Source organism: Panicum virgatum, chromosome 6N (assembly GCF_016808335.1).
Source record: "Panicum virgatum strain AP13 chromosome 6N, P.virgatum_v5, whole genome shotgun sequence".
In the NCBI taxonomy this organism is placed as follows: domain Eukaryota; kingdom Viridiplantae; phylum Streptophyta; class Magnoliopsida; order Poales; family Poaceae; genus Panicum; species Panicum virgatum.
The window spans coordinates 4021047-4046119 of NC_053150.1; the positions used below are offsets into that span (position 1 = coordinate 4021047).

General features: G+C 47.7%; 3 protein-coding genes across 4 annotated transcripts; all 3 read right to left on the reverse strand.

Moving 5' to 3' along the window:
• Positions 1-5707: 5707 nt before the first annotated feature.
• LOC120677641 (glycerol-3-phosphate acyltransferase RAM2-like) lies at positions 5708-7495 on the reverse strand. The gene has a single exon (XM_039958806.1). It carries the CDS (start codon positions 7425-7427, stop codon positions 5946-5948), a length of 1482 nt encoding a protein of 493 aa, XP_039814740.1. The 5' UTR covers positions 7428-7495; the 3' UTR covers positions 5708-5945.
• A 2368-nt stretch (positions 7496-9863) lies between these two features.
• On the reverse strand, positions 9864-14435 carry LOC120677645. Its single transcript, XM_039958811.1, has 9 exons — positions 14106-14435; positions 13786-13930; positions 13250-13340; positions 12660-12857; positions 12320-12555; positions 11842-11984; positions 11341-11394; positions 11040-11101; positions 9864-10123 (listed from the first exon to the last, which is right to left on the reverse strand). Exons 1-9 carry the CDS (start codon positions 14264-14266, stop codon positions 9990-9992), a joined length of 1224 nt encoding a protein of 407 aa, XP_039814745.1. The 5' UTR covers positions 14267-14435; the 3' UTR covers positions 9864-9989.
• A 209-nt stretch (positions 14436-14644) lies between these two features.
• On the reverse strand, positions 14645-18688 carry LOC120677644 (probable sugar phosphate/phosphate translocator At3g14410). 2 transcript variants are annotated; one of them, XM_039958809.1, is made up of 8 exons: positions 18392-18688; positions 16729-16836; positions 16524-16558; positions 16133-16245; positions 15775-16036; positions 15423-15691; positions 15138-15328; positions 14645-15045 (listed from the first exon to the last, which is right to left on the reverse strand). In XM_039958809.1, the coding sequence occupies exons 1-7, from the start codon at positions 18530-18532 to the stop codon at positions 15183-15185; spliced, it is 1074 nt and encodes a 357-aa protein (XP_039814743.1). In that variant the 5' UTR covers positions 18533-18688; the 3' UTR covers positions 14645-15045; positions 15138-15182. The 2 variants fall into 2 exon arrangements, with proteins under 2 accessions (XP_039814743.1, XP_039814744.1); XM_039958810.1 differs by lacking the exons at positions 16524-16558; positions 16729-16836; positions 18392-18688 and adding an exon at positions 16306-16470 and having other exon boundaries at positions 16133-16251.
• Between the last annotated feature and the right edge of the window lie 6385 nt (positions 18689-25073).

Below are 25073 nucleotides of genomic sequence, written 5' to 3' on the forward strand. Positions count from 1 at the left end.
CTAAAATCTAAAACTTTCGTGAACTAAACAAAGCCATATACGATGGAGGCGTGGCAGCAACGATCCCCAGTTCATCACATCACCGGCCGGTCAGCATGCAATTCATCCATACATCTAGCTTTTTATTCAAACTGTGCACAAAATGGTAACATTTTGAAGTCTATGATTGATTATGTACAAAATGATACGTTCTCAGAGCAGAAATCTTTGAACAGGATCAGGATACATTCTGATCGGGCCTGTATCGAGCGCGCGTTTGCAGTAATGGACCGATTGTGTTATTAGAGAGTTTAGGGTTTACAGATGAACATGCATGTTACCACTTACACACGGTGTTTTCAGACGGTGTTTGGATCAGTAAAGGAACCTTAGCTTTGAGCTCAGCTGAGCTCAGAGCTGAGCTCAGAGAGTCCCATGGCATGCCTCAAGTCTCTGAAAACCGTACGCCAGGTAGGTTCATAATGCAAGTGTGGATGCTGGAGCTTGCCTGGTGGAGACGTGGGCTGAAGATCTTCATCGATATTCGTCAACTCGCAAGTCCCTACCGAAAACGCTGTGTGTCCTCGTGTACCTAATATTTGATGTGCACAATTTCTCGGGCACACAACAAAATGTTCTTTTGCCGAGTGTCGGCCAAAAAAACACTCAGCATAAAAAAAGGCACACGACAAATGGTGTATTTGCTGTATGCCACAAGAAAAAGCATATGGCAACACTGTAAAGTCACTATTCTTTGTTGTGTACCTCACCGTCAGAACACACGACACGACAAACCTGCTATTACCGTCGACCCGACATCGGCCTAGCTTTATTTTGTCGTGGTTCATCTTTACATATGGCAAAAGTTTATTTTGCCGTGGGCCATCTTAACAGGCACACAGCAAAGCCAACCTTATCGGCCGGCGTTTGCCATGAGCGCTTTATTGTGTTCTTTACAGGCTTTGCCATGTGGCTGAGGCACGCGGCAAATATATATGCTGAATCCCGTAGCGAGTTGTCGGTACCCCAGGACTGGGGTACCCCTTCTTGCTGTATCTAGGCAAGGGCCTTGTAGTTATCCATGACTACGACCAAACAGCCGGACCCCTGTGGTCCGGAGTCCTGATCTCTCGGCAACGGTTCCGGGTCTGCCTCACAACTGGGAAAGATCCGGGAACGACGCGTGTCCTGGAAGAGGCGGGCAGCCCGAACAGCCGGGGCTCCGGACCTCCCGAGGGGTACGGACCCCGCGGAAGTCCCGGACCCCTCTTGGGGTCCCGGACCCCCAGTATGGTAACCGGACCCCTCGCTAAGGGAAGAAGTCGACGCCATGCCTCGGGGTGGTCCGGAGCCGACACGTGTCTACAAGCACGGACACATGTACAAGGCTGCTTGGTCTCCATACTAAGCCTCACCCATCACTGCATTCATTACGACAGGGGAACGTCCGCATTGATGTAGCAGAAGCCGAGGCGATACTTTGACCAGGGAACACTATTGATCGCGTATTACCAAGATAGTGGAGCTGCTGGCGCCGCCCACGCCGCGCCTGCCAAGTCTGCCATAACAGATGGATACGACAGCTCAGCTTCACCCATTATGACGCCTACATAATAGCCTCCACAGGCTACGCCGCAAGCTACGCTCCCCCAACGGACACCTTGGTGACGGGACAAGAGAAGACCACTGTAGCGCTAGCAGGGCGTGGGAGCGTATCGGAGGAAAGATTAGTAACCACTGTACCCATCTAAATACTCTGCGTAGTATGCTGCGCAGTCACGTTGGGCCCACTTGTCGGGGCCCCAACGTCCTATGTACCCGCCCCCTTGGTCTATAAAAGGGGGCGCTCGCTAGAAGGAAACTCAAGCTGGGTGAGAGCCAAGGCCCGGCAGAGGATAGACTCATACACAACAGAGATCAAAACTTCTCCCAGTGGACGTAGGGTATTACGCTCCGGCGGCCCGAACCACTCTAGATCGTGTGTTCTTGTGTACTTATCTCAGGGCTAGATCAGCCCAATCGCCTAGTACCTCCCCGAGCACTCCCTCTCTGGGAATAGGCGGGTGCGTTCCGCCACCCGGCTGTGGGTACCCTAGAAATCCCACAACATTTGGCGCCGTCCGTGGGGAGGATCAGGCGCTGGCTGGATCTTCAGGCTTCTGGGGCCGTGTTCATCCTCTGCAACGACGAACGAGAAGATGAAGAGGGGCATGGTAGCACCTACGCCGCATGTTACTACGCTGTGGCACCAGCGCCATCGGTGCGACGGTGCACGGCAGCGGCGCCTGCTGTGCGTCGCCACGGCGACGCCTCAGAGCCGGCACGGTGGTGCGCGGGGGCGACGCCTGTTGCGTGCCGCCCCGCGCCATCCCAGTGTCGGCTCAAGGTTTTCTCCCAAGCAACGGCCATGCTTCCTCTCCGGCGGCATGACGTCGGCTCAAGGCTTTCTCTCAACATGGAGCCTGGAGCCGACGGCCATCCCGGAGGAAGTTGGCCGTGTCGTCCTGCCGTCGCCAGCACCGGAGATCCGCCTCAGCGTAGCTTGGTGCTGCTGCAGACAAGGCCCCGCCGCCAGGCGCGGGGGCCCCTGGCGCTAGCACCAAGGACAAGCCGGCGAATGACCGCACCTCTCCGCGCTTCGCACCGGTCCTTCTGCTGCGCAAGGGCGTCTAGCTTCCTTCGGCAGATGACGGCGGCGGCAGGGGGTCTCTCCCATTCAAAGCCAAAGAATTTGTCTCATGCTACCTAAGCATATGACAGCTCTTAGGCAAGGAGTGGCCCCCCGGGCTCCCGAGGTGATGCTGGATGATGCAGTTCAGGCACATCAAGAACGCCTTCGCCTCCGACGACTATGAAGAATTTAGGAGTGGTCGTGCCACTTCCAACCGGAGAAGAACACCGCTGTATAGCATGCAGCCGTAGGTTGCTCCTAAGGGAAAGAAAATTCCTCCTTTGTAATAACGTGGCGCCTATGTGTGAGTCCAGAGCGGTCAAGGTCCGACCTTGTAAACCCGACCTCTGGCCCTATCGCACAAACAGGCAAGCTACGGTCCGGAGCGGTAGAGGTCCGACCTCGTAATCCCGACCTCTGATGTATACCGTGACAACCACAATAATAAAGGAGATTTTCTTTCTCAGTTTTATCTAGGCACCACCATTGATTACATTTATTCGCCTTGGTTTAGCTATTCTTTCCACTGAAACGGAATCTTCCTATTATTGCTAACAATTCAAGATAAGTTGCTGGCTTGTGGCCAGGTGGGGACACCCCTTCAAGCTGGAAGGCAGCTCGGACCCCTAAGGACCTGGTCCGGAGAAGTAGTACCCGTATCCTGGGGTAGAGAAGCTCCGCGTAGCTTAGCCTGGTAATGTACCCTAAGTTTACGTACTTCACTACCCTGTTACAAGTACTCTAGTATCCGAGAACTGCTGTCTTTAAAGGTCCCGAGCTCCCTTCTAGTATAAGTCTTGGTTTCTCGCACCTTACTACTCAGATCCGGTGGTATATTTCATCGGATCGTCAGCAACGCCTCAAGTCCACTCCGGTGGCCCGCTCCGGCGGAGACCGCTCGCCACGGTCGCCTCAAGTCCACTCCGGTGGCCCGCTCCGGCGGAGACCGCTCGCCACGGTCGCCTCAAGTCCACTCCGGTGGCCCGCTCCGGCGGAGACCACTCGCCACGGTCGCCTCAAGTCCACTCCGGTGGCCCGCTCCGGCGGAGACCGCTCGCCACGGTCGCCTCAAGTCCACTCCGGTGGCCCGCTCCGGCGGAGACCGCTCGCCACGGTCGCCTCAAGTCCACTCCGGTGGCCCGCTCCGGCGGAGACCGCTCGCCACGGTCGCCTAGAGCCAGGTCTGGGAAGTGGTGCTTGCTTCCTGAGCGATTCGAGGTCAGTGTAGCCGCTTAGCTTGGTTCCGCACCCTAAGCCTACACCTTCGTCGCCCTGTGGAGAGCACTCTAGAGCCTGAACCTGGCAACCGGTGTACCGGCCTCAGGGGTCCGGGGCACCCGCTCTTTGTATGAGCACACCAACGTAATCAAGTTGCGTAGAAACACATCACGATAATGGCCCCACCCGCGGGTTCGTACCTCTCCCGAGGTGGGCCCAGGGGCCACTGTCGGTACCCCAGGACTGGGGTACCCCTTCTTGCTGTATCTAGGCAAGGGCCTTGTAGTTATCCATGACTACGACCAAACAGCCGGACCCCTATGGTCCGGAGTCCTGATCTCTCGGCAACGGTTCCGGGCCTGCCTCACGACTGGAAAAGATCCAGGAACGACGCGTGTCCCGGAAGAGGCGGGCAGCCCGAACAGCCGGGGCTCCGGACCTCCCGAGGGGTCTGGACCCCGCGGAAGTCCCGGACCCTCTTGGGGTCCCGGACCCCCAGTATGGTAACCGGACCCCTCGCTAAGGGAAGAAGTCGACGCCATGCCTCGGGGTGGTCCGGAGCCGACACGTGTCTACAAGCACGGACACATGTACAAGGCTGCTTGGTCTCCATACTAAGCCTCACCCACCACTGCATTCATTACGACAGGGGAACGTCCGCATTGATGTAGCAGAAGCCGAGGCGATACTTTGACCAGGGGACACTATTGATCGCGTATTACCAAGATAGTGGAGCTGCTGGCGCCGCCCACGCCGCGCCTGCCAAGTCTGCCATAACAGATGGATACGACGGCTCAGCTTCACCCATTATAACGCCTACATAATAGCCTCCACAGGCTACGCCGCAAGCTACGCTCCCCCAACGGACACCTTGGTGACGGGACAAGAGAAGACCACTGTAGCGCTAGCAGGGCGTGGGAGCGTATCGGAGGAAAGATTCGTAACCACTGTACCCATCTAAATACTCTGCGTAGTATGCTGCGCAGTCACGTTGGGCCCACTTGTCGGGGCCCCAACGTCCTATGTATCCGCCCCCTTGGTCTATAAAAGGGGGCGCCCGCTAGAAGGAAACTCAAGCTGGGTGAGAGCCAAGGCCCGGCAGAGGATAGACTCATACACAACATAGATCAAAACTTCTCCCAGTGGACGTAGGGTATTACGCTCCGGCGGCCCGAACCACTCTAGATCGTGTGTTCTTGTGTACTTATCTCAGGGTTAGATCAGCCCAATCGCCTAGTACCACCCCGAGCACTACCTCTCTGGGAATAGGCGGGTGCGTTCCGCCACCCGGCTGTGGGTACCCTAGAAATCCCACGACATTTGGCGCCGTCCGTGGGGAGGATCAGGCGCTGGCTGGATCTTCAGGCTTCTGGGGCCGTGTTCATCCTCTGCAACGACGAACGAGAAGATGAAGTGGGGCATGGTGGCACCTACGCCGCATGTTACTACGCTGTGGCACCAGCGCCCTCGGTGCGACGGTGCACGGCAGCGGCGCCTGCTGTGCGTCGCCACGGCGACGCCTCAGAGCCGGCACGGTGGTGCGCGGGGGTGACGCCTGTTGCGTGCCGCCCCGCGCCATCCCAGTGTCGGCTCAAGGTTTTCTCTCAAGCAACGGCCATGCTTCCTCTCCGGCGGCATGACGTCGGTTCAAGGCTTTCTCTCAACATGGAGCCTGGAGCCGACGGCCATCCCGGAGGAAGTTGGCCGTGTCGTCCTGCCGTCGCCAGCACCGGAGATTTGCAGAGGAATCTAAAGGTAGCACCTGAAATTTATTAGGAGGTTTGTTTGACAAACAAAAGTTTAAATCACTTTAGGTTAGCATACAAATTTGAAAAATCCTTTGAGGTGGAACTCTTGATTGTATTCTATATTTCTTTACCCAAAAATATACAATTGGGATTGGGAACTACCCTGTTTTGTTTTTGTAACTAAAAGTATCACCCAACACGATTACAAATTTGAAAGTTCACAACAAATGAGAGTAAAATGTAGCCCCTGCTTCCAAGTTCCACAAACAACACGCGTTCCGCGATGCCCTGCATGCGTTGCGTGCGTGACACACCGCTTGCGAGCTCCACTACGACGCCGCCGCCGACGACGACCTCGCGTCGACGCCGTCGTGGCCGGCGATCATCCGGTACTTGTCCCTGCGCGTCAGCCCGGTGCACTCGAACCCGAGCTCGTCGCCGATCATGCGCTGGACGCCGTTCGCCACGTCGCGGCTCGACGCGTCGCCGCCTCCACCGGTGGCCACCGGCGCCAGGAGCCGGATCTCGTACCACGGCGCCGGGTTCATGAGGAAGAAGACCGAGTCCAGCCACTTGTGCCCCCGCACCGTCGAGCCGTGGAACATGGCGCCGCCGGCGCGGACGGCCGTCGGCGTGACCTCGCCGGCGATCTCCGCGAACAGCGGGCTGAACCGCAGCAGGTACGGCTCCCGGCACGTCGTGCCCTCCGGGCAGACCACCAGGTCGCCGCGCGCCAGCTCCGACTGCATGATCCGGCTGTCCCGGCCGCGGTCGCGCGTCAGCCGGACCGTCGGGATCGGCGCGATCAGCTCCGAGAAGCCGGACAGGCTGTACGTCACGGCGGTCACCTTCCGGCGAAGCACCGTCGAGAGGATCACCGGGTCCATCAGCGTCTGGTGGTTGCACGCGAACAATGTGCCACGCCGGCGGCTCGCCGCCGGCCCCGCCGCTCCGCCGAGCTCGCCTCTTATCCGGAAGCCGGTGACCGCGGCGAGGAGGAGGCCGGCGCCGTGGGGGAGGAAGCCGAGGAGGAGGCGGGTCACGGACAGGACCACGCCGAGCGGGACCCACAGGAAGACGGCGAGGCACGCGAGCGGCTCGGGCCGGCGGACGAGGCGGCCGTCGTGGAAGACCAGCGGCCGGGGGTACTCGCTCTGCGGCAGCGGCGTCGCCGCCGCCTTCTCCGGCGTGGACACCACGTGGCGCTCATGGCACAGCTGCAAGAACGCCGGTTGCCGGTCGCCGCCGGACGCGCCGGAGCACAGCCCGACGTCGACGATCCGGTCGCGCCCGAGAACGGCCGCCAGAGCTCCCAGGCACCGGTCAGCGCCAGCCTCGACGCCCGGCGAGGCCACGGTCCCGGAGAACCGCCTCCCCACCACCCGGAGCTCCATGCCGGCGACGCGGACGTCGGCGCCGAGGTACTCCCTGACGAACGGCTCCGCCAGGAGCCTCGGCAGGCGCGTCACGACGTACCTCTCGCCGGCGTGGCGCGCTAGGGCCCGGAACGCGCTGCGCCGGAGGTCCGCCAGGAAGAACCTGGGAAGCGTGGCCCTCGCCACCGCCGCCACGTCGCCGACGCCGAGGCCGGCGGTGGACAGGAACGTCATGGCGAGGAGAGGGAGGTCGTCCGTGAAGGCGGCGCCGAGCAGCGCGGCGAGAGGGTACACGGCGAACAGGACGGCGGCCCTGAGTGGCCCGCCGGCCTCAAGGGCGACGAGGAGGAAGTATGGGAAGAGGCTGCCGGAGATGAGGAGCGTGCCCTCCAGCTCGGCGGCGACGCTGGTGCACCGGTGGGAATCAGCCGCCATGGTGTGGAGTGGAGTTGCCGTCTCACTTTGGCAGCCAAGGAACGAAGAGAAAGGTAAGCTTAATATCAGTGTTGGGTACGACATGCTTGTCTCTAATTGTCTATATATATATATATATATATATATAGTATATACTGGACACTAAAATTTCAATTTTGCGACCAATGCTGAGTCAAACATCTACAGTAAGATTATGGGATTCGTTTTAAAAAAATTATATGCGTAACGTGTAAATTTGCCTTTTTTGAAAAAAATGAAGGTATGATTAAACTCCATTGGCTCACAAATGCTTGGCATTTTGGACATGTCCGGTTGAACTTGTCAAACTTCGGCTTCAAATTATTTTGTTTGGTAGCCTGAAAATTATACATGAAAAATTCATCTTTGAAACACACAGGTCAAATGAATTGGGGGCAAGGAAACGATATTCAAATACTTGAAGTAGTTTCATGTGACCATGCGGAAAAATTGAGTGTAATTTCAATGGTACGGAATATGGCGAAAGGCGGTAATTTGTGGCACACAAGATATACGTGACATAAGAACAAAAGGGACATAGCCGCCTTACGAATACTACGTTTTCGCGCTTTTGTGACGTTGAAAATGCATATGATGAGCATTGAGGTTTTTTTTTAGAGAGATGGTTTCTTTGCTTTATTTCAACATGTGGGGAAAATCTTTTCTCCCATACAATGCTTCGAGCATTGAGGATGCATCTTGAGACATCCAAGGATTAACATGAACTAAAAATGGTTGGAAAGGTTTTAGGAACATGCAGCCAGATGTACCTGCAAACAGTTCTTTCTGGTAGAGAACAACAATGGAGAAGAGATCCACAAGGATGCTACACATGAGCAAGTCATGCACGGGCGATAAAGAATGATATGGTGCATCCAGACATGCAGCTAGGATTTGATTTGATATGCCCACCCACATCCAACAAGTTCCTTGTGACAAATATAAAGTGATGACCAGTGTGCTAGTAGTTATAACCTACCAACGAATTGCATGTTTGGCAATCTGAATTGTCTCTTGATTCTTGTTCTAGTGCTAATGTAATGGAGAATGGAACTTCTCAGAACATAAGGTAGAAAAGAAAACGATGAAAACATAAATAAAAGATGAAGTCTGAGATTCAGTCATATGTATAGCTGGCATTGGCACACATCCAACAGGTTTCTCATGACAAGTATAAACTGACAACAATATTAGCATTGAGTTCACTGCACCTACTGGACGGCAATGCATGCATGTTTGGTATTCTAGACCTCTTGGGATTTTTTTTAAAAGGTGTAAATGTGGAGAACTAAGAAGTAGGATCTCAAGAAAAACAAGGCGTAGTAGTGCAAACATATATTATGTAAATAAATCAAGTGCATCAGGATATACAAATAACCTAGTGGTTAAAGCTTAAGATCTTTTTTCAGGAATTTTTTTGGAATATTAGTCAAGTTCCTTACAGAAAGTCCTTGATTCAAACAAGTTCCAAACCTTCCAAGCTACCTGGTCCAGTAACACATATTCAATAACTTAAAAAATAGGCGATTTAGGTGTAGACTTAGAAACCTATGTTATTGCCCTAACCATAGGTTTACATCATGCAGCAGGAGATGGCTACTGTTTTCAGTTGTTAATTGCTAGCAGGAGAGATGAGACCTACTTTGCTGCATATCCATTTCCATGTTACTTTACAAGCTGCCCATCATGACGGATGGTCAAACTTTTTGTCATCTTGTTTCTGTCGTCCAACGTGATGCAACAACTAGAGGCAATTCATTTGTTTAGGGCTTTAGGCATACTATTACGCTAATCCTATGAAGCCAAACAAATCAGGAAGCAAAACAAGCCAAGGCAACCCTTTGGACTCACAAGTCGTCGCAGCATGAGGATAGCTGCGCGCATCTCATGCTTAGCGGCTGAGATTTTTTTGCTCCATTATTATCTTCTACTTTCTAAAGAAAAGTTGCAGCATGAGGGTGGCGAACACCTCATGCGAAGTTACCATGAATCCCTGGGGGCGTTCATTCGTACTCATAGATCATGGATATCATGAAAGCAAGAAACACGAAACTGATGAAGGAAAACAACCTTTTACCCACCAGGACCTAAAAAAGGATATAAAATTAGAGGAATCGAACAAAGCATTTTACATCAGAGGAATTGTGCAGAGCATTTAAAATTAGAGGAATTGTACAAATCATTTAAAACTAGATGAGGGTGTACCAGCAAGTACTAGCAAGCAGGACGGCATGAATTGTTGTCAAAAGAACTGAGACCTAACACTTACCAACCACATACTGAGTTAAGATTTGAGTAATTGGCAGTTGCTACCATTTGAATGTTTTACTATCCAACCCGCAGCCAGACGACAGGCGGAGCACGAATTTTTGTCTCCTCATAATCAGCGGCATGCGTTAAATGTGAGTATCTCAGAAAAAAAAGCATGAAAACCAACTTGTACTACTTTATCATTTTTGTTGCTGGCAAGGAAAACCAGTGTTTCAAGTGAAAAGGCGAGTAAGTAGGACATAGATGGTACAGGAAGATAAACCAGAAAATGCTTTATGTCGGTAGTTTACTGAACTTGGCAACAAAAAGACCACTGGTTTGCGAAGTTACAGGATCAAATCGCAAGGTCTTGGGGATGCCACCACTTCTGCAGGGCCAAGTATTGGCCAAACCAATTTTTCGTAGATCTGCAAGTTGTAGACGTGACATCAGGGGATATTGGAAAAACAAGCAGCATATCCCATAAAGGCTATCAATGAAGTTTGTCATCAACTTGAATGATTGAAGACAAATATCACATGATACTAGCACTTTCATACTCTACCAACCAAAAAATACTGAGACCTTGTTTTGAACATTTCAAGATCAGATTTGTGGTGAAAGAATTTCAATACCAGAACAAAGAAGCTGATTTGCATTCTAATTTCCATAATTTCCAAAGAAGAACATTTGCACTTTTAGAGTTGTCTGTAGTTAAAAAAATCTATAGTCTTCCCCTTTTTATTTTATTTTATACTTTTTTTTTATTCTTGAGTTTTTGCTTATTGGTTCTACAGTATAGGGTACAATATCGTTTCATTCTATTAGTTACCACCTCAAATCTTGCCTACATCAAACAAATATATATCCTAACTGCTATGTAGCTATAAATCAATTAGTCAAACATCATTTAAGCCACAATGCATTCAGGATAACTCTGCTCCAGGCAAGTCCAGTTAAATGCCGGACACAACTATTTACACATTGGTCTATTCCTCTAGGCAAGCTACAAGAGGATCAGGCCAAGGAACACCATAGTTGGGAGTTGGGACGACATTGCTTGGCCAGATATGGCCACCTACCTGAGCATGAACTGGGCTGATTTTGCTCCAACCTCATGAGGACATAAGAAATAAGAAAAAAACAATACTTTGGACATTAGATTTGTCTCTAATTGTAACTAGCCATGTTTTATATCACTAAGTTCCACTGAACCTTACTGAACACAATAAACAAAGTTTCGATTAGGACAGATAAAACAGCATGGAACTCTAAATGAGAAAGAATTTCTAGTCTGCAAACTAATAATAATGAAATTACTGAAGCGAGCAACATAGTTCTTACCAGCTGAAGGCTGTGTTGAAAGGAATTGCTGAACCACGTTCTCATTTTGTGCAACTGTCATGCTATATGAAGGCAAAAGCAGAAGATGTTACACATATGACATGAAAATGCAAAAGAAGGTACAAATTTGATGAAACTGAAATATATAATGTTTCAAGGTTGGAGTCCAACAAGACCAAATTCCCAGAATAATTATTGTCTTTTCTAAATTGCTTCTAGGTGAACCTAAAAAAATGTAAGACTATGCTTCCATGATGGGATAGAGGCATCAACTGTTGCGCTGATAGTGAAGATTACTCACCTGCAAGTATTATACAAGTGTCCACCAGTTTCAACAATAAACCATGGAGAAGAGGTAACGATACAATGAAGTTATCAAACATGCGTGTTTGGGAGAGCACGAAATTTTTCACAAAAAGACGATGCATGCATGGAACTAAACGATTTTTGCGAAACTTTTTCACAGATGGGTGTAACTTTCGAGACGAATCGGATATCTATGATGCACAGATGATGCTACGAACCATCTCTATCATCAAACTCATAGATTGTCTCACGAATTTACCAGTGCAGTTTTTGTAATTAGATTTATTTACTACTAAATTACTGTCAATTGAAAAAGTTTCGCGAATTTTTTCAGCCCAAACCAAACACGGCCTATATGCTGAGTATATACAGCATAAATTTAAGAGTGATGGAACAAGAAACTTCATAGCAAGCACATATTAAGATATCTATTGGATGTAAAATATAGATAACAGGATGCCTGGATCAGGTGCCAGCCCACCATGCTAATATCAATGAAAAAGGTACCTGAAGCTGAAGCAGGTTATCAGTTCTTTCAGCATCGAGTACACGGCGATCTAAAGTTTTCCATCCCCAGAACTCAAATTTCTGGATGTGTTTTATGGATCCATCATGAGTACACTCTGCATCCACTAGGACCTGCATATATTTCATCCAAATGAAGCGAGAATAATGCACAGTTGGCTATGAAAGCTTCAAATTTCCAGTTTTCAGCATGTTGTTTCTTATTTCTAGTTATGAAGAATAGTAGCTACAGGATGCTCTAATATAATTTTTTTATTGTCACAAAAGATATATTTCCCTTCAGCAGATGAAGATATTAACTTGAGTGCTACTAAATCACAAACAATTTCCACTTCAAATCATCTTATAGTCCATTAGTTGAAGTCACAAAATAATTACATAGATCCAATAAAACCCAGTAATATATAATATAACCAAGCCAAAGATGCTATGAGGTTACAACACAATACCTTATCATAGCCAGATGTACAGGTTTCATCATTAACTGCCGGACAAAGAACATCAGATTTACGTAGTCCAACTAATCCTGAATGTTTACCATAGTATATTAGTTCAGGTTCTGAAGGTGCCAGTAGATGTTGTGAACCAGTTGCATTTGCTTTCTTAGCCTTCTGTCGATCCTTCCATGTCCTCCTTGAAGTCCATTCTGAGAATGTACTTCCATTTTCTTCAAGGTCAGTTAATCCTGTGACAGATATCATGAAGATGTATCAACCAACAATGAAATATCCTTTCGTGTGTTCCAACACAACAAAACATAAAAAGAGCAGGAGTTCTTCAAAACCAGACCTTCCATTCTTCGCAGGTTAGAGTTCACAGGCAAAATGGAAAACGAAGTTCCATCAGCAACAAAGAGGCGAGTACGGTCACCAAGAGAATACTTCTGCAACATTGTACGGCAAGCTGAAAGACGGTGCTTTGCAACATCAACGCCAGTCAGAGAACCTGTGCTTCCAAGCATATCTGCAAGCATGCAAAGTTTTGCACCTTGCATATCATATATGATATATCGGCATCGTCAGCATGGTGAAAATATCACAAACAAAGAAAGATCAAACACAAGCTGCAGTACTAACAGAAAGATGATACAATTTAGAAATTCTGATTGGAGAAGCAGCAAGTGCTTCATACAAGGGGAACATGTTGCCAAATAGATGCAACTGGGCCAAATAGTTCCCGAACCAAAGATCAAGCAGTCTGGTACTGACTTCATGCTCTTATAGTCTTACAGTAATTATTATGCATAAAAATAGTTCGTCTATACTGCAATACCCATGCAGTTAATGAAAAATAAAACATGTTTGTTCTTATGTAACTCATTTCATATTGAAAACGATGCTTGACATATACATGAAAGAAATTATAGGAGAAATAACTACCTGGGGCTGCACAGAGATCAAGAACATGGTCTCCTGGTCGAACATCAAGTGCTAATATAGCAGCTCCAGAAGCTGCATCGATTCCATAGATCTGCAATGCATGAAAAATATGCTTAGTTGGAAGCAAATGGGGCAAAAGAAAAACATGATAATATGGTAAGTTTGCCTTGGGCAATTCCAGCGTCTGCCTCAAATTGAAACCTGGAGTAAATCCTTAAACTTTAGGTGCTTATAAAGGAAGTACTCTCTCTATTTATTGAACATTCAGCATAAGTTCTACCTGCACCCCATCGATAGGATTGGAAGGCAGTGTATCTCATTTGCTGATTTAGTTATTTTGATGTCTAGAGCATATTTCTTTTCACATACAAGTACCATTTATAAAGGTGTAACATTTATATTCCACCATGCGACAGGTAATATCAACATATACTAGTGTGCTGAAGTTGATTAGAGGTATATGTATATAAGAAAACAATTGCACCATGCTGGCATTTAAACAGGACACCTGAAAAAATTCACAAATTCCTACTCACCTTCCCTTGCTGATAAGCCTTGGTACCAGCAATCTGAACTTGGGGCGGAATCGTGTAGAATCCTGGCAGCCATGAAACCTTCTCGAGACCGCACTTCAACTCGCCTTCGATCTCCGCTATCTGGGACTCCATGCCTGGTTTTAGCCTTGGCATCAGAACAAAAGAATCACTCTTTCACCCACTTGCAACAGCAAATAAACAAGCAAGCATAATGCGAGACAGTAAGCAAACAGAGGCCAGCAACCAGCCACAGGCACAGGTGCAGTGCAGCAAGGATGTTGCCAGTGCTGCCGTTGGGCTGACCGGCCGAGCCTCCTCACCTTATGTAGCGCGGGATGGTGGCTGCCGTGGAGTACACCGCTGGGTCCAGGCCGTTCTCGCTGAGGAACTCGAGGAAGGCGGGCGGCAGCGGCAGGGGAGCCTCCTGCTTGTCTTCTCCGGGCTCGGGAACGGAACCTTCTGCACGATCCATGTCCTCCATTTTCGCCGGGCCGATTTCCCCTCAAAAAAGCTGCGCACGGGGCGAACCTGGAGCGTAGAGGATGGGCGGCAAGGTCCGCCGCCGCCGCCGCCGTGGGTCTGGCCGTGGCAGCCTCTTGCGCCGCCGCTCGGGATGGAGGGGTTCGGACTGGGACCGGCCAGAGACGGTTGGGCTCAACCCAAACGAACCCAATGGCTAGTGGGACCAGGGTATTTCAGTCATTATTTTACTTGTGTTTTTGTATTTAGAGCACTTTTATTTTAATCTTTGGGTTGCAAATCGTTACTTGCAGTAGCTGACATCTAATACTGATGACTTAGCATAAAGAATTCAAACAAAGTACCAACATTCGAGAACTGTTGCACAGCAGGAAGAAAATGCTTCAAATAAACTATCAACATTTCACATTCTTGATCTGCCAAAGTTACATTTGTCCTTGCAAGTTGCAAACATACTTCATATACAGGTAACATATTAGTTCCCATGATCCCCAGTCAACCAAGTACACACGAGGATTCAGGGCTGCCTCTTTTGGAGCACCTGATGTGTTGCTACAGCAGTTCCAAAAATACAACAAATTTACATGGCCTAATTTCATCTGTATGGCAAGCTCCCACCGTTTTGAGCAGCAATAGTACAAATGCGATGGGAGTGTATTATCTTGACTTCTTGAGCATATCATTGTACAAAATGTCTTCCCTGACGATCCACGGGAAGAAAAAAGAACGTATAGTCCAAGGAGAGCTGGCCAACCCAACAAAAGCGAGGGCGCGATTCTCCTGGATCACAAGTAAATGCAAACATCATATCAGCAAAGTTTGTGGATGACATGTGTGCTTGGTGAAGTAGCGATATCAATGATTTATATTACCTTTCTGAAAAAGAAAACTGTTTCAAAATCTCGCTACTCTTGGTGCTATGAAGCTTCTTTTGTAGAGTTCATTGATATCTCCACATCTCGACGGTTTCCTGGGTTTACCTTGTTCTCATCACCCTGTTGTGGGTTTGCTTGAGGTTTCACCTTGAGCTTGTGATTGTTGTATGAAACAACACCTGCTATGGCTGCAGGATGCAGGATTTCAAGTAACAATGTTACCAAATAGGTACAGAAAAATCAATCATGAAGTTCAATAATTCAGATTCATCAGTAGAATACCTATGGCATAACCAATTATGTTTATGAAGGTAAGCTGTGTGTCAGCAAAGATGGCAGCTGACAGCAGAACTACAGACCAATCCCTCACAACTCCTGTCACACGAGCTGTCAGTGCACTAGTCCGAGATATCACAAGGAAAACCGACATATTGAGTATGAAAGTGCATAGGCAGTTTAAGAACAATGTGAATGGTGGGAAGTTCCACGAAATACTATCATCCATCTTTGGCTTCTCTAAGAACAACCAGGGAATAAAGAGGCACAGAGCACTGCACGAAAAATAATAGATGAAGTTAAAACAATAGCCTGTATTTTCGAGTTTATTAATCAGAAGGTTGAATGGACACCATACCTGCAAGGGCTGACATAGTACATCATGGATATCAAGTTCAGCTTGACACCCTTTTTCTTCAGAAATATCTCAATGAAGATAAGCCTTAAGGCTTCTGCAACAACTCCACCCATCTGGTAAACCACTCCAACCCAACTAATTGTAATTTCACCAACAGAAGCCACAATAACTCCGATGCTGATGACAGACATGATAGCAAGCATTTTATAGCTCATTTCTTCTAGGCCGAATGCTGCTCCAAGGAGAAACACGGCTACAGGCACTGTATGTTCAGTAAAGAGAAAATGAGCAGCATGTATACAAATAGCAAAAGCCTATGCTTGTCAATCTCTATCAGAAAACAGAGAAGTACACATACTTATTGCCTTCAACATCTGTGCAAACGCAACAGATATGTAGAGATATGCACTGTTCCCTAGCCAGAGTGTCATTGCGAACATTGCTCCAATTGGAATAACTGAACTGATATATCTGAAAGTTCATGTGAACTGGTAAGGAAAAAATAGTGCAATTCCAGCACATAGTATGAAAAAAAAAATCAGGACAGCACAGGAAAATAATATTCCCATCGTTTCCATATTTAAATTAAACTGGTGTTTCTTCAAGAGCTTAAATTTCAATATTAGAATATAAGACATGTATGAATGCATCTGCACATGGTTGAATAGGTGATTAAATTATTCTACAGAAAATTTATGAGTAAGAAAGTAGTTTATATTTCTAAGAAATTAGAGTGAGCCGAGACTCACATATCTGTAGTCATTCCCTCCTCAATCTTTATGATCTGGGAAACATCATCAAGATAAAAGGAAATAGTAAGTGTGTGCCCAGATCTATAGAATATACCAAGGGAGCAAATGAAACCACAGGAAGTCTCCATTGTTACACAGCTAACTAGTAATACAGCAAGCAAAGTATGTGCCATACTGCCATTATAAGTGCATGAATAAGTACCTTGAAAACTTTCGTAATTGCAAAGCACACTACAGATGAGAAGACCATGTGCAGCAGAGTCAGTGCCACTGGATAGGGGAAGTTGATCTCTTTTGAGGATAAAACCCACTGCATCAAGCAAAAACGAAGTACTTGACAGTTAATAAGGTTGAAAGGGTGTTCAATACCATAATAAATAAATAAAAGTTTAAATTCATCCCATGAATGATGTTTCATGCGACTGATTGCGACTAGAGTAAGGGATATCCATTAGTGCATGATAATTTGCTCCTACACCAAAACTACTAATATTCAAACCAACTAAAAGTAATTTTGCAGAATCTTGCTTTACAATGTGAAGTGAAAAAGAACCAAGGCACCAAGAGTACAAGAGACCTAACGGATGACGCTTAATCCAATAAAACCACAACTAGTTCAAATCTACCCTCATGTCTGCTTTACAATGCATTCTTAGTCTTGTTTGTACGGAAATGAGTTAGGGCCAATGGAAAATGTAGAAATTTTTTATTTCTAATTTATATGGGGCGATCTAATAGAGGTTTTCGAATTGATCAGAAGAAAGAAATATGTGAAATAGTGCCCACCGCCCAAGTGTTGATTTTCAATCAAATGGTCTATCTGCTGCTAGAACAGGCCTTCGAGTCAACGAAATCACAGGTAGAAATGTTCTCAAACCACCTACCACAAGAAAAGCTATGGCAGGACCGCAGGAGAAACCTGGTCACTGGGTAAAAGATTCTTCAAAATTGCCAGCAGAACAAGTCATGGTATCAAAAAGGACCTCTATATTCCCTTCAGGCACACTGCACTACAATTGACTAATTGGCACTACAATTGACTAATTGCCACATGTTTCAGCAAACATTAGCAAGGGAAAAAAAACAGAAATAATTTTCTCATTGTTGAAGCAGATACTAGCTGTCACATGAGAGCAAGTCAACTCGCCCCGACCAAAGGAGATCCACACCGTGCGAGCAAAGGAACCAAGCAAGCAACCAAGCGAGCCTGAAGCTTTCCCCAGATCTCAAGCTGCTTAACAGCGAAACTGACGGCGCGTAATGGGGATGGGGATCTGCCCCGAGACATGACATTCACAAAGCCAGTTTGAAGGCTAGCTAAACGGGTGGGATAAAATCGGCTCCAAGGAAAATCAAATTTGTAATGGGACTGGATAGTGAAATGAATTCTGAAAAGCTACAGCAACATGAGCAAAAAAAAAAAACACTCCGATTTTGTCCGCTGGTCTACAGAAAGCAGGTAGTGATTCGGTGGTGAACGCAGGGGCCACGGAGGGAATCCATCAGCGGAGCAAAGCAAAACATGGAGCCCACGATCACGAGCAGTTCCGTCCCCAAATCTCAGCGCGCTCACTCCACGGCGCCCACCGAAGATCCCCCCAACCGGAGCGCATTCCGGCCTCCAGGCTTCCAGCAGCACGGAGCACGCACATCGTCGTCTCGCCCCATGCGACGGGCCAGCACGGAGCCCCCCGCCCCGATTTGCCGACGCTAATCTACGCAAAACCCCCCCAGGAATCCGACCCGTTTCCGCGGACGGCGGGCGGGCGGGCGAATCGCGCGCGAGACGGAGGGAGCCCGCCCAGGGGAGAGAGAGCGGGGATTTGGGGAGCCAGGGGAGGGATGAGGGAGTGCTTCGGGCTTGCCTTGTTGAAGAAGATCTGGCCGCCGGAGATGGCGATGTAGAAGAGGAGGTGGAAGTAGGTGACGGCGCCGTCCCGCCACGCCGGCTTGCTCCCCGGCGGCGGCGGCGGCTTCCTGCTCCCGCCATCATTGCTCCTCTCCATGGGGGCCGGGGGCGAGCTCGCCGTGCCTGGCGGCGGTGGTGGACGCGCTGGGGTGGGGGGTTTGCACTAGCACTGGGCGCGCGCCTCGTGATTGGGAATGGAGGGTGGGAGCGGAGGAGATCCGGGAGGGAGGGGGATGGATGTTCGCGTGCGCCGCGCCGGCCACTGCCTCGGGCTTCGGAGCAGGTCGGCCTCCCACGGCTGGGTCGCTGCAGCTGGGCCCCACAGCCCTACTGGCAGCGCATGGCCTGGCCCACGACCCGCCTTCGCTTTGCGTTGCGCTGGGAAGTCAAAATTAGGCGAGTCAAAGGTGGGCACGCACGGCGGGCGTCCCGCGGTCCCGCCATCGTGCCGGCGTGCAGTGTACAGGCCGTGTTTGGATGGCTTCATAAAAAAAATTCACAAAAAGACAAATACATGCATGTAGTACTAAACGAAGTTTATTTGCGAAATTTTTTCATAGATGAATGTAACTTTTCGAAACGAATCTAATGAGCCAAATTCCACCATGATTGGCTACAGCGTTGCTACAGTAACCGCGCCTAATCATCCTCTAATCATACGGGCAAAGTCCTCATCAGCTACAATAATTGCTACAATACCATAATTGTGGAGATGGCTTTGTAATTAAACTTCATTTAATATCCCTAATTAGTGGTCAAAAAGCTGAAAAAATTTTCACCACCAAACAAACACGGCCACACTGTCTGCACGTGCAAGCCCGCGCCGCGTCACGGCGATGAAACGCGACTCGGCGAGCACTGTGACAGACCCGCCGAGTCAAAACGCTTAATTAAGTGTAACCGATATTATTTGGCGCATTAGCTTAATTAAGTATAACTTGACAGGCTGTCTCCAACCCACATGCCGATAAAAACACACCAGAAGTCTCGCACGACGGCGAGCGTAGACGGTACCAGTATGATAAAATTTTACAACAATAGTAATTAATTTTAAATTATTTACGAAACCGCTTTCCATTTAGAATAAATATAAGAAATGATAGCAGCAGAAGAGAATTTAACCTGAGGAGTATTTTTAATAGAGAACAAATAAAATAAACAAAATAAATCAAGAACTACCGAGGCGTGAAGACAGGACGTCACATCGAGCTCACCGATGCGAATCCTAGTTAACTCCTATATCTGAAAATAGGGTAAACAACAAACCCTGAGTATACTAATACTCAGCAAGACTTACCCGACTGTTGGGTAAGTCTGGCTGGTGGTTTATTTTGCAGAAAAGCGTCTCAAAGTGGATCCTTATTTTCAATATTTTAGCTCCAGATTCTATATAGATTAACCATAATATAATATTTGCACAAACCAACTAGAGCAAACATGGTAGAGTATTAAATCACAATTCAAAGTAGACATCAACATATATAATATAATCTATGTTCTATATCATATTACTACTATGTGACGCAGTTGATTAAGGTACTCATATCCAAGAGCGACTGACGGCAAATCGATCCGATTTAACCTTGCAAGGTGGACCTAACTAACACGGCACGCAAAAGCCACGTCGGACCCCACGCACCGACATTTCCCCTCCCAAACTCAAACTACAGGACCGTCCCACCATCATATGGTCAACCGAGCTCAACGTGAGACCACCAAAAGTAATATATGCATCCCCGTTTCTCCGTGACTACTCGACCACCCCAGGAGGTGAGATGGAGTCCTGTACTTTCGAAGCAAGGCAGTACTCGGCTTACCGGTTTCGACTACCTCCTAATTCCGGCATGCGGTTAGTACAATTCATCATGATCACCAGGGCCAACAACGGTACGGTCCTTAATCGACACAGACGGGACTAAGACACCCAGAAACCCTGTCCTGCTGCCATACCTACATACCCTTAGCATTCCCGTCTAGTCTCAATTCTCCATTCATTCCATATTGAATACACAACTCATGTACTAGAATAGGAATATATCATGTATCTCGCAAGTAATCGAAAATTACTCGACTTCTAAACATCCTATATCTCGCGAGTGACAAGAGAGCACTCGTCTTCTACCGGGAACCATTAAGCACATCACTTCTATCGTCTTATACATATTAGTATAACTCAAGAAAACCTAGGAATCATGCAACTAGGGTTCCAAACAATTCCTACACCTAATACACAAATAATAAAGACATATATAGGTATCATAATTTGAAATAATAGGATGTGCACCGGGGCTTGCCTGGGGTAACACTAAGTCAGTGTTAATGCTATTAAGGCTTTGGGCCCTTCCGACCTTGGGCCGGGTCTTTGGTTGCTTCAGCGGGTCCTTCCATCTTCTGGCGATATCCGTCGAACACCGGCTTGTGGGTCGACTCCAACACCGCGTGCTTCACATCCACACGTGTACATCTAGCGCACCTAAATGAGGTGCAATAATGCATATGCATGAATATATATGAAATTTCAATTAATGCACATGCATATGACACAAATTAGTGCAGCTAAAATTCCCTACTTACAAAAGAATCATACTAAAAAATGAACTAGTTGGCGGACTGTCCGCTATGCAGCAGCGGACTATCCGCAACACAAAATTGCCGACCTACCAGACCTACCAACGTCTCTGGATAAACTTACAACTATATGGCGGACAGTCCGCGATCTAGTAGCGGACTGTCCGCAGTACACCTCTGCCAACTCGCCAGAACCTACAACGTCTCTGGACGAAATTCAAGCTCTATGGCGGACTGTCAGCTCTCCATTAGCGGACCGTCCGCAGTTCACTCTGCCAATCCGCCAGGGACAACGACGACTCTGGAAAAACTTCTAATCTTACCGGCGGACCGTCCGGCCCTCCTTGGCGGACCGTCCGCGGTTCATTTACGCGAGACCACCAGAAACACAACGTTTCTAGACAAACTCTAACCTAACTTGCGGACTGTCCGGCCCTCCTTGGCGGACCGTCCGCGGTTCACCTCTTTGATACCACGCAACAGGCGGCAGCAGGTGCGGCGATGGCGGCGGCGCACAACAGGAGGGAAGAAAAGCCAGGGAGCACAAGTAACTCACCACGAATCCATTCTCGCGATCGGTTCTGTAGCAGCACCGCCTAAATTATACCGGCTTAAATGCATTAACCATCATCTTAATACTTAATCAAGTTACTGTGCACTTTAAACGGTGTGATCTAACAGGCTGTCGGGTAAATCCCGATTAAACTACTGTACTCCAGGATCACAATTGCACTAGTAGACCCGTACGAAGATGAGCACAGGTGATACAAGCATACAGAAAACCTCAAATTAATTTACAACACGAGTTTTACATAAAATGTTTGAATACAAATGACAGAGCTCAAAAACATAGCGGAAGTTTAAAAACCAAGTTCGAAATACAATACGGTAACCACGACGACGATACAAGGTGAGCTCCACATCCTGCCCACCGATGTGATGCCAACCTGCCCAATCTTCACGGGGAAGATGGGGCCCACTCGACGTTCCATCCAAGAGGAAGCGGTTGTCCAATCCAGGATGCACAGACCTCCACGAAGTCAGCGGGGACACAACCTGCTCAGAAGGGTTACAACAACAACCCTGAGTATACTAATACTCAGCAAGGCTTACCCGACTTTGGGTATACTTAGCCCATCATTACCTAGACATGCAAAGCTGTTTGGCTCTGGAGTTCTGTTGCTGAAAGGCTGCTAGCAGTGAATCCTTACTTTCAATATTTTAGCTCCATTTAGTACAGCGAGTATTAACTAAATTCGCCTAAACATCTAGAGCACACATGGTGGATCAGATTAAACCTCTATTAAAACCATTCAAACATCTTCAACTCATTCTCATTTCATCCTTTACTACAATGTGACGAAGTGACCAAGGTTCTCTTAACCGAGAGAGACGGCGAATTGATCTGATTTAACCTTGCAAGGTGGACCTAACTCACACGACACGTGAAAACCCCGTCGGGCCACACACGTCAACTGTTCTCATCATCACCCCGACATCTAAATCACGCCTGCCAAAACCCGGGTGAAGGGTCCCTCACGGCGAACTCCCGGAGAACCCGGAGGCGACATACTATCCAACACCCGCCATCATTCCACTCCCAGAGTAGCGGGTCGCGATTCAAAGTATCGTTGCAAATCAGGTAATTAGCTTACCGGTTTCGGCTACCTCCTACTTCCGGCATGTGGTTAGTACTGTTTAAACTTGGTCAGCACAGCCAACAACGGTACGGTCCTCAATTGACACAGGCGGAGGCTACTTTCCATTCCTTTCATATCCAGATCCAACTCATCTCCGCCCGGTCTCCATTTCTCTTTACTCATCAACTCATATCGAAGCCATAGCTAAGGAATCAAGATCCTAAAACTCGCGAGTGACAGTAATCACTCGACTTTTACGGAGATCCTACTTAGCAAAGCATTGCTAACGATACCTGACCTCTAATATGGACTCACAGGTATCTAAGGAAAAACATACATACTAGGGTTTCATACAACTCCTAAAACTTAAATGCACAATTACTTAAATAAACATTGAATACTTAAATTAGGGTTATGCTCCGGGGCTTGCCTTGCAGGTCAGCGGGATTAGCAACTTCTTCGGAAGTGGGTTCGACTGCGTCCTCCTGCTGCTCTCCCGCTTGCGGCTCCTGGATCGGCTCGGCGATCAGCTCGTAGGCGACTTCGGTTTCAGCGTCTACACGAATAAAAATATGCCATGCATGAGACTCATGAAAAGATGCAATACAATGCAATACACACAATGAGAGACACAAAACAAACTCTAAAAGCATTTACGGAGCAACCTCACAACTATGGTTATGACAGAAATGGTTTAGAACTGATGTGTAGTCTTTGGTTCTAATGCCTTTTGGACTGAAGTGTTTCCTTCAAAACAACAACTACTAAACTTGCTGAGAGTAGCATGGATTAAGACAGGTGCTTGCTTTGTTGTGGGTACCCATGCATGAAATAATTAACTAACAACACTTATAAAAGAAAAGAGCTTAGCTAGGGGCAATTTATAAGCAAAAACCTAACTTGCATACATGATCTAGCAACAAAAATTTACCAGCTTAACGTGATAGCGATAAAGCATGCCACATAAATTTTCCAACATTTATAGACGATCGAAAGTATTTATTTTAACCCTAGAAGAGAAATCAAACAACAATAGATCCACACACATGCACATACACCATGCACCTGAAAATGTTTCAGTGGACTACACATGCAAGGAGTAAGCCACTGCGAATTTTTCATAATTTTTAGAGCAACAGAACAACTGGTATTAAATAAACTAGATTAAGCACAAACCAAATTTTTAGCAGGGGCAAAAGTGACATTTCACATGCACAAGTATTTTTCTTCTGAAGATCTCAATTTTAGAAACCTAAAAAAATTTAGTTAGCATTTTTAGGATTTTTTTGTGATTTATTATGCATTTATGAAATATCAGACGAAATAACAATTTCTGGAAATAAAAACAAAATAACAAAAGGGGGGCTGACAGCCGGACCCCACACGTCAGTGGGAGCCCAGCTCCCAGCGCCCTCCCCTGCTTCACGCGTGCCCGCGCGCCATGGCCGTGGCCGGCACGGCGGCCAGGCAAGGCGGCGGTGGTGGATTCGCGCGGGGAAGAGGTCGGGGAGGGAGAGGAGAGCGCGAGGAAGCTCACCATGCTCTCGATTCGGGCGGAGGTGGACCGGAGGGGGGTCGTCGGCGTGAGGGGCGGAGCTCGGCGTGGAGCTTCAATGGTGGCCACGGCGGCACAAGAGAATATAAAAGGCGAGAAGGTTCAAAGATAAAGTACCTGGACGAGCATTTAAAAAGTCCGGATACTTGGATCTCAGAAATTCCTCTTTCTCCCAAGTGGCTTCTTCTTCTGAGTGATTGCTCCATTGAACTTTGTAGGATCGGTTGGTGGTGCGACGAGTAACTCGATCCTTGCGATCAAAAATCTTGATAGGATGCTCAGGATAAGTGAGATCAGACTCTAATTGAATCAAGTCACTTTCAACAACTTCAGTCGGAACTCTAAGGCACTTTCTGAGTTGTGATACATGGAAAATGTTATGAACTGTAGAAAGATTCACTGGAAGATTCAATCGGTAAGCCACCGGACCGCATCTTTCCATAATTGGATATGGACCAATGTAGCGGGGAGCTAACTTCCCTTTTATTCCAACCTTTGCACGCCTTTGCAAGGTGAGACTTTCAGATAGACGTGGTCATCGACTTAAAAAACGAGTGGACTACTCCTTTTATCAGCATAGCTCTTCTGCCAAGACTGTGCGATCTTTAAGTTTGCTTGGATAAGATGGACTTGTTCTTTGGCCTCTTGAACCATGTCGGGCCCAAAAATAGTTCTTTCTTCGGTTTCAGACCAATTGAGAGGTGTACGGCATCGACGACCGTACAGTGCTTCAAATGGTGCCATTTTGATGCTCTCTTGATAACTATTGTTATAAGAGAATTCAGCTAATGGCAAATATTCATCCCATTTCTGTGGATAGGCTAAGACACATGCACGAAGCATATCCTCCAGGATTTGGTTTATTCTCTCCGTTT